General features: G+C 54.5%; 1 protein-coding gene across 1 annotated transcript in view; it reads left to right on the forward strand.

Annotated features, from left to right (window-relative positions):
• Positions 1-17,281, forward strand: part of CHD5 (chromodomain helicase DNA binding protein 5) — a 61,412-nt gene that overhangs the window by 40,826 nt on the left and 3,305 nt on the right. The window contains exons 21-36 of the mRNA XM_046661787.1: positions 2,257-2,374; positions 3,641-3,765; positions 4,847-5,078; positions 5,232-5,342; positions 5,673-5,845; positions 6,680-6,854; positions 7,359-7,451; positions 7,671-7,759; positions 8,078-8,211; positions 8,664-8,808; positions 9,205-9,364; positions 11,048-11,127; positions 11,362-11,494; positions 15,718-15,807; positions 16,437-16,574; positions 16,816-16,924. Of these exons, the coding sequence (XP_046517743.1) occupies positions 2,257-2,374; positions 3,641-3,765; positions 4,847-5,078; positions 5,232-5,342; positions 5,673-5,845; positions 6,680-6,854; positions 7,359-7,451; positions 7,671-7,759; positions 8,078-8,211; positions 8,664-8,808; positions 9,205-9,364; positions 11,048-11,127; positions 11,362-11,494; positions 15,718-15,807; positions 16,437-16,574; positions 16,816-16,924 (2,105 nt within the window). The remainder of the gene's footprint in view (positions 1-2,256; positions 2,375-3,640; positions 3,766-4,846; positions 5,079-5,231; positions 5,343-5,672; positions 5,846-6,679; positions 6,855-7,358; positions 7,452-7,670; positions 7,760-8,077; positions 8,212-8,663; positions 8,809-9,204; positions 9,365-11,047; positions 11,128-11,361; positions 11,495-15,717; positions 15,808-16,436; positions 16,575-16,815; positions 16,925-17,281) is intronic.

Below are 17,281 nucleotides of genomic sequence, written 5' to 3' on the forward strand. Positions count from 1 at the left end.
CATATATACAATGGAATACTACTCAGCTGCAAAACAGAACAAAATCATTCCATTTGCAATAACATGGATGGACCGTGAGAGAATTATGTTAAGTGAAATAAGCCAGCGAGAGAAGGATAATCTGTGTATGACTCCACTCATATGAGGAATTTAAAATTATGGACTAAGAACAGTTTAGTGGATACCAGGGGAAAGGTGGGGTAGGGGGTGGGGACAAAGGGTGAAGTGGTGCACCTACAACACGACTGACAAACATTAATGTACAACTGAAATTTCACAAGATTGTAACCTATCAATAACTCAATAAAAAAAAAAGAAAAAAAAAAGAGATAATTATCTGAGCCTGTGGTCAGCTCTGTGACAGGGGTCATAGTGATGGCCTTATAGGGTCCTGGTGCTAAAAATGCTCCCTTATGGTGGGACCAAGCCAGGCCCATTGCTCAAAGCCAGAGACTAGGAGGTGGCTCCTCTGTGTACCAAAGTCAGCTGGAAACAGCTGTTGCCGCCTGTGGCTCCCGATCCCGCCCTGGGCCTGCAGGACGCTGAGGCATATGAGGGAGGCTGACCACGCCTGTGACTGCCGGCTGGCCTGGAGACTGGATCCACAGTCCCCTCGAGACCCCTGCCAACAGAAGACATGATTCTGGGCTGAGGCCTTGAGGGACCAAGTAGAGGGACCTGCACAATCCTGGCAATGTGCACGGAGGAAAGTGACAGAGCCAGCACCCTCCCGTCCCAGATGAGCCCACATCCCAATCCCAAAACTCAGACAAAACTGAATGATAAGATATTCCACCAAACAGCAAGTAGAAGCCAAATGAAAAGAATGGTAGAAGAGCCTAGAAAAGAATTGAAATAAACATGTTTAGGATCCTCAAAAATAACAAAGTAATACCCATAAATCAAGAAGAAATCAATTAAACACAAGCAGGAAGAAATGAAACAAGAATAATTGGATAGGAAAATGATCTGCACGGAACTGAAATAAAACGTTTCAACAGATTGGATAAACTCTTGACACTGTTGAAGAAAGCATCGATGAATGGAAACCTGGCACTGAGGAACTTCCCCAGAGTGTGGCCTGGAGGGACAAGGACAGAAACAAGAGAGAGGGGCTGGCCTGGTGCCGCAGCGGTTAAGTGTGCATGTTCAGCTTCGGTGACCTGGGGTTCACCAGTTCAGATCCCGGGTGCGGACATGGCATTGCTTGTCAAGCCATGCTGTGGCAGGTGTCCCACATATAAAGTAGAAGAAGAGGGCCATGGATGTTAGCTCAGGGCCAGTCTTCCTCAGCAAAAAGAGAAGGATGGGCAGCAGATGTTAGCTCAGGGCTAATCTTCCTCAAAAAAAAAAAAAAAAGAAAAAGAAATGAGAGAGAGCATGGAGGACACCTCGAGAGGCTCCAACAGTCGTCTAACAGGACTTACAGAAGAAGACAGAGAGAAAATGGGGAAGAAGCTGGACTCAGTGAGAGTTTGCAGACCTGGCAAAGACATGAGGTCTCAGATCTGAAGTGCACTCTGAGTACCAAGCAAGGGAAATATAAGTAGGAATAAAGAAACCGCTCTGTAGACACATCGGAGGGGAAGTGCAGCACTTCTGACCTGGCAGCCACAAAGGAGTGACAGTCAGCCTGTCGTCAGACTTCTCATCAGCAACAACAGGCGGCAGGTGACGATCACGACACCTTCAGTACACGGTGGGGCAAACGCTGATAGTTTTATATCCAGCTAAACTCTCTCGGGAATGAAGGGAAATACACAGGGTCAGGGATGCTCAGGAGGGCCTGCCTTTTCTTCTCATGGGGAGGAATGAGATCAGGGAGGGCGTCACAGAGGAGGTGCTGTCTGAGCTCCCAGGGCAGTGAAGGGGGTGGGCATTCCAGGAAGAAGGACTTGGGATGTCTGGGGGTGTGGAGGAAGCACTGGGAAGTGAAACCCACATGGACTGGGCACCAGGTCCTGTGAGCCTGGAGTGCCGGGCTGAGGGGCTGGGCCTTTGTTCTGGGATGTGAAAGCAGGGAGGCGCAGGCCCAGAGCTGTGTTTTAGACAGAAGGCTCTAGGGCTGGTGGCTGGTGTGGGGGTGGAGTGACTCCAGGGGTCGAGGTTGGAGGCTGTGTTCTTCTCCAGAAAGCCCGCGTCAGGTCTGCTGGGGCCCATGTGTCTCCCCACTCAGCAGGCTGCTCGATCCTCCCCTAGCTGTTGTGGGGTGCCCTGCTCTGTGGCAGCCCCTCAGGAGGACCATGTCCCCTGCAGATGACCAAGATGCTTGACCTCCTAGAGGATTTCCTGGAGTATGAGGGCTACAAGTATGAGCGGATTGATGGCGGCATCACCGGGGGCCTCCGGCAAGAGGCGATCGACAGATTCAATGGTACCCGCACCTCACCCAGGGGTTCTTGATTGGGACCCCATGAAAGCCGAACAGTCTGTAGGTCCTAACAGCTGCCTCTTAGTTTAAAATACTAGAACGAATTCATTCCATGGAACCTCCGGGGGCCTGCTGGGGTGCTAAGGGGCCCGGTGGGTAACACCTGTTTGGAACCAGGAAACAGACAAGGAGAAAGGCAGGGGGAGGAAAATATCACCTTTGTTACTACATGAAGCTGGTGCCGAGGGTCTGGCTGGCACCTCTGGCTTCTGATACTGACACCAGACAAACTGCCAGTTCCAAGCAGTGCTGGACAGAGTCCAGCACGTACTCCCTGTGGGCTGCTTCCTAGAGGACAGAGCGAGGAAGGCAGGGCCACACATGCCCACACTCGCCCAGACTCTCCCGTCTCCTCTCTTCCTGCCTGGGAAGGAGAGGTGACCGGGAGAAGCAGGAGCTCTCTGCCTGATAGTGAAGGAAGCATCTGGAGCCGGGTAGTGGTCAGCTGAACTGGGGCCCCTTTTGCAAACTGGCAGGTTTGCAGCAAGTAGCCATGAACTCTGATTCCTTGGGCTTGTGGCCGTTTCCTGGCTTCTGCCCTCAGAGCAGGGCTGGGGCCACACTGCCCAAATGCCCAGAGCTGCGATTCATGTCGCCCACTCACGCCAGACATAAAGCGAGTAGAGTTTCAGGATCGAACACGGCCCCAGCCACACGTGAAGTGGGAGTGTCTGAAGCATCGGGCAGACGGGGGACCTGTTTGTAGCTCTGGTGGGGGTTGTGGTCAGATCTAGGTCACGTAGGGCCAGAACCAGTTGGGATTGCTGTGGGGCTGTGACCCTGAGGGCTCCCTGACAGCATCATGGGGGGAGCTGGAGGGCACGAAGGACCAAGCTCTCCAGGGAGCTGACCCTCACTGGGGGCTCTGCCCGTACTTGCTGGCTGTTCGCAGTGTGGTCTTTGCCCATCTGGGCTTTGAAAATCGCCTTGTTTCTCATTCTGGCTCCCTCCTACTCCCTCCTGTTGTGTCAGGACTCAGAGCACAGCTGGCAGCTAAGTGGGGCTCAGGTGGGCTGCTCTGTCCCACCCTGGGCCCCAGGCCTCCTCTGGCTTCCCTGAGCACAGGTGTGGCTGTCATGGTCTGTGATAGAGCCACACTTCCCACCCCCCCTTCCCTCTGGTCTCCCCTCCCGCCCTCCTGTCTACCGTCCACCTGGCCCCACCCATACCTGGGCTGCCCCTTAGCCGGCACTGGCCTCTCTTCCTCAGCCCCTGGGGCCCAGCAGTTCTGCTTCCTCCTCTCGACCCGGGCCGGTGGCCTGGGCATCAATCTGGCCACAGCAGACACCGTCATCATCTACGACTCGGACTGGAATCCACACAATGACATCCAGGTCTGTGGTCCTGACATTGGAACCTTCTCAGACCCCTCACTGCCCCTGGTTCCGTGGCCTTTCCCTCCTCTCCCCCATCCCCCAGACTGTGTGTCTCAGGGCTTCACCTCCCCCTGGGCCAGCCCCATGGAGTCTCAGCCCCAAGCGGGGCCCTGGGAGATGAGTGGAGGCTTTGCCCTGCTCCTCCAGCTCCTCACTGTACGCAGGAGGAAACGGGCCCAGAGAGGGCAGGGGACTGCTGGTCCGTCCCATCACCCTCAGGACTAAGGCCATGGAGGGAGACCGGACAAAGGAGTCCTGGAACCCAGAGGGGGCCAGTATGAGAGGGGACAAGAATAGAGTGGGTGGAGAAGGGCTGTCAGAGGCTGGGGAGAGGAGGGGATGGAGGAGGGGGATAGGGTGATGAAAGGGTGGGAGGGTTGGGGGGAGCTAAGGGTTGTGGGAGCAGAGACACACCCCAAAGTCCCCTGGTCACCCCACTTGGGGCAGGGACACATACACACATGTTGAACACTTACACTCTTAGGGGCACACACACAAACTCATGTCTCAGGCACAGGTGTGTGCATCTGTGCACAGTCACCTGCACAGATCTAATCACATCAGCGTCACATTATGCAGGGATCCAATGCACAGAGCCTCAGACATGTCTTCACATCACACTGGGCGCTTCTTGGCCTTGTTGCCCTTGCAAGGTGGCTGTGTGTCACCAACACATGGACTTGCCATCCCATTAGCGGCTCACTTCCAGGGAGGTGCAGCCCCTGCCTCCCCATGACCACCATCTGAGCCCCCGTGCAGCTTCATTGCATCCAGCGCTCTGGCCGCCTGCGCCGTGCACACACCCCTGCACACTTGCAGTCACGCCTAGTTCCACCTGCACGGGCATCCAGGCCTGCGTGAGACTCCACAGTCAGGAAGCCGTCGTAGCTACCCTGGGACACACACAATACCCGGCACGCACACATCTCCACGCACAGTCACGTCGCTGGGTCGACGTAGGACATGCTCGTGAGCACATGTCCACCCCCCATGGTGCCCTGGGTGGAGCCTGGGGTGCTGAGCTGCAGCTTGCCCCCAGGCCTTCAGCCGCGCCCACCGCATTGGGCAGAACAAGAAGGTGATGATCTACCGCTTTGTGACGCGGGCGTCGGTGGAGGAGCGCATCACGCAGGTGGCCAAGCGCAAGATGATGCTCACCCACCTGGTGGTGCGGCCCGGCCTCGGCTCCAAGTCGGGCTCCATGACCAAGCAGGAGTTGGACGACATCCTCAAGTTTGGCACAGAGGAGCTCTTCAAGGACGATGTGGAGGGTGAGTGTCCAGGGCGGCCGGAGCTTGGGGTGGGGGCTGCACAGGCACAGCTCCTCTCTCTGCACCCCAATTTTGTCTCCTGGCCAGGGTGGAGAGGGCCCCGGGTGGCCTCTCTGGGTGCAGCCCTGCAGCCCCTCCGCCTCTGTCCTACAGGCATGATGTCTCAGGGTCAGAGGCCTGTCACACCCATCCCTGATGTCCAGCCCTCCAAAGGGGGAGCCCTGGCTGCCAGCGCGAAGAAAAAGCATGGCAGCACCCCACCAGGTAGGGGCCAACCCAGCCCCCAGCCCCTCCTGTGCCTCAGGTGGTGTTCCTGGAAAGGGAGTGGCGCCCAATCCTGCTACACCTGGTCTCTGTTTTGTCGGGTTCCCCTGCCTGTGCCCTCTAGCCCCATACTTGGGTGCCCAAGGACTGCTGGGGGTGGGCAGTGGGGGTGTTACAGTGTACATTCCGCTCTCTGGTCACCACGCTCCTCTGCTGTAGCCCCTGCCGGGGACTGGAACAGATCATGGTCAGGAGTCTGCCCTGGTGGGGGCCCCTGGCTGGACCTGGGCACCCGTCTGTCTCCCCACTCTGCACTCTGTCTGCCTCCAGGTGACAACAAGGACGTGGAGGACAGCAGTGTGATCCACTATGATGATGCAGCCATCTCCAAGCTGCTGGACCGGAACCAGGATGCCACAGATGACACGGAGCTGCAGAACATGAACGAGTACCTGAGCTCCTTCAAGGTGGCGCAGTACGTGGTGCGCGAGGAGGACGGCGTGGTAAGCCCGCCCCTGCCATGGCCGGGCTGTCGGGCGGGAGATGGGACAGTGTGCGCGACAGCCACGTGGCAGGGCCACTGCCCTTGCTCACATCCTCAGCGGCAGCCTGCTTGGTGTCCCTGGCTCCAGTCTAGCTTCCCCACAGCTGCCCAACGGACCTGTGGACGGCCTTGCCATCCCCCTGCGTAGAGCCCTGTCTAGGGTCTGGCGTTCAGGCCCCTCCCAGCCCTGCCCGGTGCCGCTCCCACTCCCTGCCTGGGTGCCTGCGGCAGGCTCCCCTGGGCCACCCCCTCTTCTGGAAAGCGCTGCGCTCCCACCCACTGCACCTTCTCTTCACCACCCAGCAAACTCCACTGTCCTCAAAGGGCCAGCTCCTGGGTCTCTCCCAGGTGGTCCCCTCCGTTCCTCCTTGGCTCCCACCACCCTCCACGCAGACCCTAGGTACTATTATCCTTCCACGTGCCAGTTTTCCTTTTGAAATTGGGGGCCTCCTGAGGGCAGAGGTAGAGCTTATTCAACTCTGTACCCCAGTGCCTGGCCCAGGCCAGGAAATCCTTGCGGAGTCAATGAGTGAGTGAGTGACTGGACAGGGGCAGGAAGCGGGAGGCTGGCTGTGGGGCCGGGTGGTCAGGGAAGGCTTCCTGCAGCGGGTGGGCTTTCCGATTCGTCGTTGGGCCCCTAGAAGGTGAGGTGTGGTGGAGGTGGCATGAGGCCTCCTGGGGGCAGATACCCTATCTACTGGCCCTGCACCACCGAGGCCTCTGGTGCCCGTGTGTGCTGGCCGCCTGCCTGCTGGCCCCGGCCTCACTGGGCCCCTGGCGCCTGGGTCCCCAGGAGGAGGTCGAGCGAGAGATCATCAAGCAGGAGGAGAATGTGGACCCTGACTACTGGGAGAAGCTGCTCCGGCACCACTATGAGCAGCAGCAGGAGGACCTGGCCCGCAACCTGGGCAAGGGCAAGCGCATCCGCAAGCAGGTCAACTACAATGACGCCTCCCAGGAGGACCAGGGTGCGTGCCCGGCCTGGGCGGGTGGGTGCACGTGCCCCGGAGGCGGAGGGCCTGGGTGGACAGGATTCCAGTAGGTCGCAGAGGGCATCCCTGTGGCAGGAATCCCCCGGGGGCTGGAGAGTGGGAGCTTTGTCAGAGCGGCCTGAGCTGGGGTGCCATGGGGAGGGCTTCTTGGAGAAAGGAGGCTTGAGGGCAGGTGTGGGGTGTGGGGTGTTTAGGAAAACAAGATGGGTAGTGGTCCAGTGACTTCACTGCTAGTGGTGTGGGCAAGCCTGGGTTTCCCCATTTGTAAAAGGTGGATGACAATGGTATAACACCCTAGGAAATCATGTAGGGCTGTTGGGATTATTAAGTGAGGTCACAGGAAGTACGTGGTGGCCGTTTTCATTTACTGTTGTTATTGGGCTGGGATGTGGGGGCTTGGCATGGCCCTGGGTCTGGGGGTCTTGGGGTGGGCTTCTGTTTGCACAGCTCACTCTGTGCCCCTCTGCTGGACCCCCACAGAGTGGCAGGATGAGCTCTCGGACAACCAGTCTGAATATTCCATCGGCTCCGAGGATGAGGATGAGGACTTTGAGGAAAGGCCGGAAGGACAGAGTGAGTCTCGGTGCTGGTGAGCCTGGGCTGGGGCCAAGGCCGTGTGTCCAGGAGCTGATGGCCAACCGGGGGTCCCCCTGGGGGTGTCAGGACAGGCTCGAGGGCAGCTTCAGAGGTCATCCTGAAGGGTCCTGCTGTCCTGGGGCGAGCTGGCAGATGGGTTAGGGGGTCAGGATGCCCCGGGCCCCCCTGAGAGGTTGTGGCGGGGCTGCCCCCCAGGTGGACGGCGACAATCCAGGAGGCAGTTGAAGAGCGACAGGGACAAGCCCCTGCCACCTCTCCTCGCCCGTGTCGGCGGCAACATCGAGGTGGGGCCCTCCTGCACCCCCACTTTCCCAGCTCTCCTTCTCCCGATTTACCTTGTCCCTTCTCCGAACAAAGAGCTCACCCTGCTACCACCCCTGGGCACAGAGGAGGGCGGGAGGCGAGGGCTGGGACTTGCCCAGGGTCTCACGTCAAGTAGAGGTGAGGCTGGGACAGACCCTGGGTCTGGGCTCCGCCCTCTGGTCCTGCCCCAGCTGGAGGCCCTGTCTTCTCCCAGTCCCCTCCCTGCCTCCTCCCCTCGCCATCCCCTTCTCCCCTCCCTGAGCTCTCTGCTCCACCACCCCATCCCCTGCCCCATCCAGGTGCTGGGCTTCAACGCCCGACAGCGGAAGGCCTTTCTCAATGCCATCATGCGCTGGGGCATGCCCCCCCAGGACGCCTTCAACTCCCACTGGCTGGTTCGCGACCTTCGAGGGAAGAGCGAGAAGGAATTTAGGTAAAGGGGCTGAGGTGGTGGCCCAGGGTGTGGCTGCCCACTCTGGAGACGCAGACTCCGGCTGGGCGAGCCAGCACAACTGGCCGCGTTTCTGCTCGCACCAGGCCAAAGAGGTCTTGAGAGATCACTACTCTCTGGTCTTTGGGTAGCTGGGGTCCAGGCCTGGGCAGGGCTGATGTGCAGAAAACACTGACCAGCCACCTCTGCCGGACCAGCTGGTGTGAATGGCAGCCGGAAGCATCTGGGTTATCCAGAGCGGGGCTGTCCTAAGTGGTTCCCCTGCCAGGGGAGGCCTCCTCTGTCCTTCCCCGGGCGTCTGACCCAGCAAGCCTGGTTGGGAGGCAGGTGATGGATGGTGATTCCAGCCAGGAGATCCCTGGGGATCCTGTTAGCCCTCGCAGAGGGTTCTTGCCACCCCCCGTTCCCTGAGCCCCAGTCCCCCCCAACCCCAGAGCCTATGTGTCCCTCTTCATGCGGCACCTGTGTGAGCCGGGGGCTGACGGCGCAGAGACCTTCGCGGACGGCGTGCCCCGCGAGGGCCTCTCGAGACAGCATGTGCTCACCCGCATCGGGGTCATGTCACTAGTTAGGAAGAAGGTGGGTGAGTAAGCCTTTACTGGGCCCTTCTTGGTGGCTGCAGTAGACCCGGCGTACCCCTGGGGGGTCACTGGGCAACGGACAAGTGCCTGGCTCAGGGTCACACAGCTACCCAGGGTCTGAGCCAGGCCAGAGGGACCAACCCAGAATGCCTCTCTGGGTGGGGGGTGGGGGTCTGGAGGCCAGGATGGCAGGTCACAGGGCAGAGGGCACACAGGGAAACTGGGGTCGGGTGGGGCCTGCCATGGGGTTTTGTTGTCAGAAGTGCATCTGGCTCGGCTGGCCTCGGGTGGAGGGGGTGTCTGTCCCCAGCTGGACGCCCCCAGTCCTAAGGCTGTCCTGAGGCCCATAGATCTGAGCTGCGACTGCCCCCTCCTTACCTCCCACCTGTCCCAGGTCCAGGAGTTCGAGCATGTCAATGGGAAGTACAGCACCCCAGACTTGATCCCTGAGGGGCCCGAGGGCAAGAAGCCCGGCGAGGTCGTCTCCTCGGATCCCACCACGCCAGTGCCCGCCAGCCCCGCCCACCTGCCACCTGCCTCGCTGGGCCTGCCAGGTCTGGGCTCCGATGAGTGGGGGAGGGCACCTGGGTCCCGGGAGATGGCAAGGCCCCAGGAGACCCTGAGTCCTCCGCACACCCCACAAAGGATGGCCACGCTTCCCCTCGAAGCTTCTGCCTGCATAAGTGTTGCTCTCCTGAGAGTTCTTCTCTTTAATGACAGCTCTGAGATGTGATTCCCGTAACAGAACATTTAGTCTTTAAAAGTGTACTATTCAGCCGTTTCTGGTATATATGCAACCATCACCTCTATCTAATTCCAGAACATTTTCATCACACCGAAAAGAAACACGTACCCATCAGCAGTCGTTTCCCATCCCTTCTCTCCCTGGCCTGCCCCCAGCCCCTGCCAACTGCTTAGCTACTTTCTGTCTCTGTGGATTCGCCTGTTCTGGACATTTCATGTAAACAAAATCCTACAATATGTGGCCTTTTGTGTCTGGCTTCTTTCAGTCAGCGTGATGTTTTCAAGGTTGATCCATGTTGTAGTGTGAGTCAGAGCTTGCTTCCTTTTTGTGGCTGAATAATATTCCATTGTGCGGATCCACCGCATATTGTTTATCCGTTCATCAGCCGATGGATTTGGGGTTGTTTCTGCTTTCTGGCTGCTGCGAACATTTGTATTTGAGTCTTTATATGGACACGTGTTTTCATTTCTCTCGGGTATGAGCTAGGAATGGAATTGCTGGATCATATGCTGTAATATTTTGAGGAACTGCCCAACTCGTTTTTACAGGGACCAGAGCATTTTCCATTCTCGCCAACAGTGAATGAAGGGCCCAGTTTCTCCACATCCTCACCAACGCTTGCTGTCTGACTTTTTGCTTAAAGCCATCTAGTGGGTGTGAGGTGGCGTCTCACTGTGGTTTTGGTTTGCATTTCCTTGATGTCTGACGACGTTGAGAATCTTTTCATGTGCTTCTGGACCATTTGTGTATCTTCTTTGGAGGAATGTCTTTTCAGAGCCTCTGCCCATCTTTAGCTGGGTTGTTTGTCTCTGAGTGTCTTTGATCCGTGGATTTATCTGGACAAAGCGTCTTCTTTCAGTTGACCCTGTCAGGCCTGGGGCCGACCTACCTCTCCCCAGGTGACAGGTGAGGCCCTGAGGCTAGGTGCCTCGGAGGACATCTTGCTTCCAGGCACAAGTATACCCTCTTGAGCTAGACTCGCCTGGCCTGAGTGACCTTGGGCAAGTCGCTCACCCCCATGAGCCCTGTTTTCTCCTCTGTGATGTGGGATGGAATAGTGTCCACCTCCCAGGGCTACTCAGAGCACACACGTCACCAGCACTTTGCGGTGTGTCAGGAACTGCCTTGGCGTGAGGAGGCACACGGCCAGTCAGCCTGAGAGCCGGGACCAGGCCGAGGCATCCTGGCTCCTAGTCCAGGCCTCCCCCACCTCCCCTCCCTGCTTCCAGATGGGAGGCCGTGCTGTGGGCAGCCCTGTTCTGTCAGCCCCTGACTGGCCTCACTGGGCCCACAGTCCTCCAAGGATCCCCATGTTGCAGCCCTGACCTGGGCTCCCTGGCTCGTCTGGGGTCCTGTCCTTCTGAAGGGGCCTGGCCTGGAGGGAGCCTCCTGAAGGCCAGGCCCTGCCTCTCCTCTCTGGCACCTTACTTCCTGCCCTTTCCACCTCCCCGCCAGAGCCCACCTGTCTCACCTCTTTCCCTTGATCTTTCAGACAAAATGGAAGCCCAGCTGGGCTACATGGATGAGAAGGAGCCAGGGGTACAGAAGCCAAAGAAGCCTCCAGAAATCCAGGTACGGAAGATGCTGATGTCAGGGTCCCTGGGGCTGTGGGGTGGGGGTTGGGTCTGGGGACCTGCTCAGGCTTTGCCCAGGCCTCCTGGCTCCCAGTTCAGGCCTCTGGGTCTAGGGGAGCAGGCTGGGAGCAGGCACGGGGGCCAGGAGAGTGGGTTCCCGGCCCAGCGCCTGTTCCCCGCCCTCCGTGTTGAGGCCCCAGGCCCCACAGCTCCCCTCCTCTGTTCTCCCTAGGCCCTCCCAACTGCCCTGGACAGAGTGGAGGGCGAGGACAAGCAGGAGAGCTCAGACGGGAAGGAGAGAGCCCAAGAGGAGCGACTGGAGGAGACAGAGAAGGCCCAGCTCTCCCCGGAGCAGCTGCCAAAAGGTGCGGGCTTCCTCGTCACCCTGCGATGCGGTGTCTGGCTCAGCAGCCCCGGGCGGGAGGCGGGCGGGCAGACTGCTGTACCCCGCTTCTCCCTGGCTGAGTGGTGGCCTGTGCGTTGCTCTGTCCCAGCGCGATAGGCCCCGGGGTGAGGGGAGAGCCAGGGGCTCAGGTCTCCGCCTCTGAGCTCTGACTTTCCCTGCCACTCGCAGTCTGGAGGTTATTGAGCTATCTTTTTATTAGTCATTTCTAATATTAGAATAAATTAGTGCTTTCTAACTGCAGTTGCATTGTGGTCTGAACACATGAGGCTGTGTGATATTGCTTCTGTGTGGTATCGTTAAAACCTGCTTTCTGGGTTAGTATGGTCAGATTTTGTAAATGCTCTTGAATGCTTGAAGAGGATATCTATTCTCTAATTGCTGGGCATAAGATTCTAAATATATGCGTTAGATTATTCGATATTCTTGTTAATCATGTTCTTAAAATCTTATATCCTCACTCATTTTTGGTTTGCTTTGATCAGTCAGGTCTGAGAGACTTATGTTTAAATCTCTCACTGTGATTGTGGATTTGTCTCTTTCTCCTTCTAAGGACAGATTTTGCTTCATATTGTTTGAGACTGGTTGTTAGGGGCATACTGGTTTGAGTTTTTTATATTTTTCTGATGAAGTGTGCCTCTAATTACTGTGTAATAACCCTCTTATCCCTCCTGATACTCTTAGCTTTAAAGTTTCTGTGGGCTGATTTGGATCAATCTTACTTTTGTTTAGTATATATTCAGTATATCTTTTTCTATCCCTTAAACCTTAAGAGAAGTGTATATATGTAGAACAACTTTGTGATGTAATTCACATGCCGTACACTTCTTCCACTTCACGTGTACAATTCAGTGATTCTTAGTATATTCATGGAGCTGTGCAGCCGTCAGCACAAGTAATTTTACAACATGTCATCATTCCCAAAGAAACCTATTAGCAGTACTCTCCATTCCTCTCCCCTTAACCCTCAACAATTGCTAGTCCACTTTCTGTTTCTATGGATTTACCTGTTCTGGACATTTCATGTAAACAGAATCATTAAGTATATGCCTTTTTGTGACTGCCTGCTTTCCCTTAGCTTAATGTTTCCAAGGCTCGTCCGTGTTGTAGCATGGATCAGAACTTCATTCCTTTTTATGGCTGAATAATGTTCTGTTGTGTGGATAGAATTTGCTTATCCGTTCCTCAGTTGATGGACAGTTGGGCTGTTTCTAATCTCGAGCTTTTGTGAATAGAGCTGCTGTGAACATTTGTGTTCAAGTTTTTGTGTGGACATAGGTTTCAGCTCTCTTGGGTGTGTACCCAGGAGTGGAATCGTTGGACCGTATGGTGATTCTATGGTTAATACTTTGAGGAACTGTCAGGTGGTTTTCTGCAGTGGCTGTACCATTTTCCATCCCCACCAGGAAGGTATGAGGGTTCCAATTTCACCATATCCTTGCCAACACTTGTTATTGTCTGTCCTTTGATTGTAGTCATCCTAGTAGGTGAGAAGTGGTATCTTAAGTGGTTTTGATTTGTATTTCTCTTCTGCATGAACATGTTGAGTATCTTTTCATGTGCTTATTGGCCATTTGTATATCTTTGTTGAATAAATGTCTATTCAGATCCTTTACCCATTTTTTAATTGGGTTATTTGTATTTTTATTCTTGAGTTGTATGATTCCTTTATGGATACATATTCCTTATCAGATATGTGATTTGTGAGTACTTTCTTTCATTCCTTTACTTTTAATCTATGTAATTACGTTTTAGGTATATCTCTTGTAAACAGTGTATAGTAGGAATTTGTTTTAAATCTAATCATGGAATCTCTATCTTTTAGCTGACAAGTTTAATCTCTTTACATTTATTGTAGTAGCTAGGTGTTTGGATGAATTTCTACTCTCTTATTTTGTGCTTTAGATTGCCCTTGCTTTGTTTTTTCTTTTTTCTCCTTTCCTGCATCTCTAGGATTGATCAAATTTTCTTTATATTTCCTTTTTTCTCTTCAACTCCTTTGGAGAGTTTATAGTCAACTCTGTTTCGTACTCTTAAATTTGTGGCATGTGTCCCTCCTGAACGCTGTAAGGGCTGCAGACAATTTTAGCTCTAACCCACTCCCTTTCCATCTTCTGGGTGCTGTTGCCCAGTGTTTTAGTTTCAGCTTGTTTTAATTCTCTGGATTAGTTATTATGCTTATTTCTCAATCTTGGTCCTTATTTAGGACTTCCCACATTCTTGGCAGTCTCATATTTGTTTATCTGTGGGTCGTTGCTTCGTTCAATGTCCTTCTTCCTGAAGTGCACCCTAGAGTGGTGCTTTTGGCAAATTCTCTCATTATGTTACTTTTTCTTTACTCTTGAATAATAGCAAAATTCAAGGTGGGATGGGGATTTTCCCTCAGCACTTTGAAGATGTTATTCCTTTTATCGTCTGGCTTCCATTTGCTGCTGAGAAAGACTACTCTCAGGGTAATTGTTGCTTCTTTGTAGGAAATCTGCCTTTTCTGTCTTTTCTAACATTGAAAGACCACTTTTAAGATATTGTTTGTCTTTAGTCATGTGCGGTTTCACTACAATGAAGTTTTTATTTATCTTGCTTGTGACTGACTGTTCTTCTTAAAGCTGAATATTATGTCTTACATCAACTATGGGCAAATTCTCAGTGATTCCCTCTTTGAAAATTGTCTTTGCCCCCATTATATTTATTTTCTCCTGGTATTCCTATTATTTATCGATTCATTCATTCATCCAACAAATATGTATTGAAGGCCTGCTGTGTGTTGGGTGCCGTCCTAGGCACTGGGGACATGAGCAGTGAACCGAAACAGCAAAGCCTTCCCTGGCATTTGTATTCTAGTGGGGGAGACAGGCGATCAGCAATAAACAGACATACGTCTTGTTCAACAACAGGCTCCAAATGCGATGAGGAAAAGAAAGCCCAGTACGAGGTTCGCAAAAGATGGGGGTTGACGCGTCTTTCACATCATTTCCTTCCAGCTTGTTTCCCATCTCTCTGTAAGGCTGTTTGAGTCATCCTCAGGTCTCCCTTCAGGCTCTGCTTTCTTTATACAGCTGTTTTTAACCTACCCATTTGTATTATTTCCTATGTCTGCAAAACAAATTATTAGAAATTTAGCCACATAAACAACACCCGTTTATTAGCTCTCAGTTCTGTGGTCAGAGTCTGGCCTAGCGGGGCTGGGTTCTCTGCAGAGGGTCTCGCAAGACCGAATTCAAGGTTTGGCTGGGCCAAGTTCTCGTTTTGAGGCTTGAGGGAAACATCTGCTTCCAAGCCCGTTCTTGATGGCTGACTTCAGCTTCTTGGGGTTGGCGGGCTGAAGGTTCCAGTTCCTTGCTGGTTGTCAGCCGGGGTCTGTTCTCAGCACCTAGAAGCCATGTGTGTTCCTTCCCACAGGGCCCACTCCATCTTCAAGCTAGCAATGGTGCCCTGGATCCCCCTCATGCCTCGAATCTCTGCCATCCTTTTCTGTGACCAGTCCGAGGTGTGATGAGGTCAGGCCCACCCAGATAATCTCCCTCGTTTACAATCACCTGTGTCTCATCTCATGACTCACAGGAGTCGAATCCATCACATCCACAGTCCCGAGGACTATGCAAGGCTTGTACTCCAGGGCCGGGAAGTCTTGGCGACATCTTAGAAATCTGCAATGGAAATGTTTAAAGTGTTAATGATTGTGTATTTCATTTCTAGAAGTTTTATCTGGCTTTTTCTAATTTTTGTTTTTTTTGGACTCGCCTTTTCCTATGGTTTCTCTTCCTTCTTTTTTCTGTCTCTCTGGTGGATGGATAATTGTTTTCTAAGTTTTGGTTGGGTGCATTTTCATCAGGGATTGTTTGGTCCATGGGAATCCCATGTCACCTGGGTAGTGGGAATGTCCCCCTCTGTTTCCAGAAGCCCAGGGCCCAGTGCTGAGACTGTGCCTTGAGAGTTGGGGGGGAGGGCTGCTGCTGGGATGGGGATGAGAGGGGATGGGTAAGCCTATGGGTGGGTTCCAGGAGGTCTATGCCCCCGAACTGCCTCCCCAGAGGAGCTGTCCTTGGTGGCACTTGTTGTACTCCTGACTAAAATGGTGGATAGAGTTCTGTGCGTGGCAGAAACAGAGTTGGAAAGCCACCAGCCCAGAGTCCCCTCTGCCCTTCCTGGACTCCTCCCCACTCCTGGACACCCTTTGTCTTGCAGAAGAAGTACTTCCTGAGAAGGAGAAAATTCTGGACAAGCTGGAACTAAGCTTGATTCACAGCAGAGGGGATGGCAGCGATTTCAGGCCAGGTTTGGGGCTCTTGTGTGTGCTCTGTCCTGTGTCCCCTGGTGTCTTGCGGGCACTGTCTGGACTCTGTTGGGCCTCCTGTGGCCTCCTAGCCACAGTCCTCTGGGTCCCCGGCCCTGATTGGAGCTAGTGGGTGGGAGCCGGGACTCGCCAGTCCCTCGCAGCCTTATGCCTCCCCACCCCACCTCCTGACCCCTCCTGTGGCCCCAGCCACCAGTAGAAGGAAGGAGAGCTGGTCTGGGAGCTCGGCCTGGAGAATTTGGGGCTCAGATAGAACCTTTGTGTACCTCTGTTGCTGGAATGTTCTGGAACAGTCATCCTCAGAGCAGACCCCTAAGGCAGTGCTGCGTCCTTGAACATAAGCTGCACTTTTCACAGTGCTCTCCTGCTGTTCTGGGTGGTCCTGGCTTGGTGGGGGAGGGGTACTCGGGCCTGGAGCCAGCCTCCCTGCTCAGGACGGAGAGAGGGAGCTGCCGGCTCATCCATCTCAAATCCCTCCGGGCTGGGAGCCCCTTGAGGGTGGGGAAATGCGTTTTCCTGCTTGCCTTTGGGTGCCCAGCCCTTGGCAGAGAGAGGCCCCTGGACAGTGGCTTTTGGATGGATGGATGAATGTGGGTCTGTCCTCCCACAGATGACTCCAAAGCGGAAGAGAAGGAGCCCATTGAAACACAGCAAAATGGTGACAAAGAGGAAGATGAGGAGGGGAAGAAGGAGGACAAGAATGGGAAGTTCAAGTTCATGTTCAACATTGCAGATGGGGGCTTCACAGGTATTGGGGTGGGGCAGTGGGCAGGGAGCCAGGGCTTTTTGTGTCATAGCCTGCCTGACTGTGGATCCCAGGAGTCTGGGCAGATGGTTCTTTTATACTGAAGTGTGAGTGGTTGATAAAAGTCCATAGCATAACCTTTCCTAGAACGCTGGAACACTGAGGGAGAGGCTTTTCTGGGCCCACCTCTGTGTGAGGGACCGGGGGGCACCTCTCATTCTGTTCCCCTTGGCTGGCTTCTCAGAGCTGCACACACTGTGGCAGAATGAGGAACGTGCCGCTGTGTCCTCGGGGAAAATCTATGACATCTGGCACCGGCGCCATGACTACTGGCTGCTCGCGGGCATCGTGACGTATCCTTGTCTGCGCCAGGCCGGGCAGGACCCAGGCCTGTTCCTGTGTGGACCTCAGGGAGGGACGTGGGCATGTGGCGTGAGGAGTCAGGAGCCAGCGACCCTGACCAGGCACCAGAGACCTTTTCCTGGTGATGATGATGACGTGACGATGACGATGATGATGACCACAGCAGCAGCTTGGCCCTTTAGGCTCAGTCCTCTCTTCATCCTCAGAGCAGCCTTCCACTAGGGGCACTCATATGATCTCCATTATACAGAGGAGGAAACTGATGCTCAGAGAGGCCCAGTGACTTGCCCAGGGACACACAGCTAATAAATCACAGCCCATCTATCTGACTCTACAACAAACCAACA

This window comes from Equus quagga, chromosome 5 (assembly GCF_021613505.1).
Source record: "Equus quagga isolate Etosha38 chromosome 5, UCLA_HA_Equagga_1.0, whole genome shotgun sequence".
Lineage (NCBI taxonomy): Eukaryota > Metazoa > Chordata > Mammalia > Perissodactyla > Equidae > Equus > Equus quagga.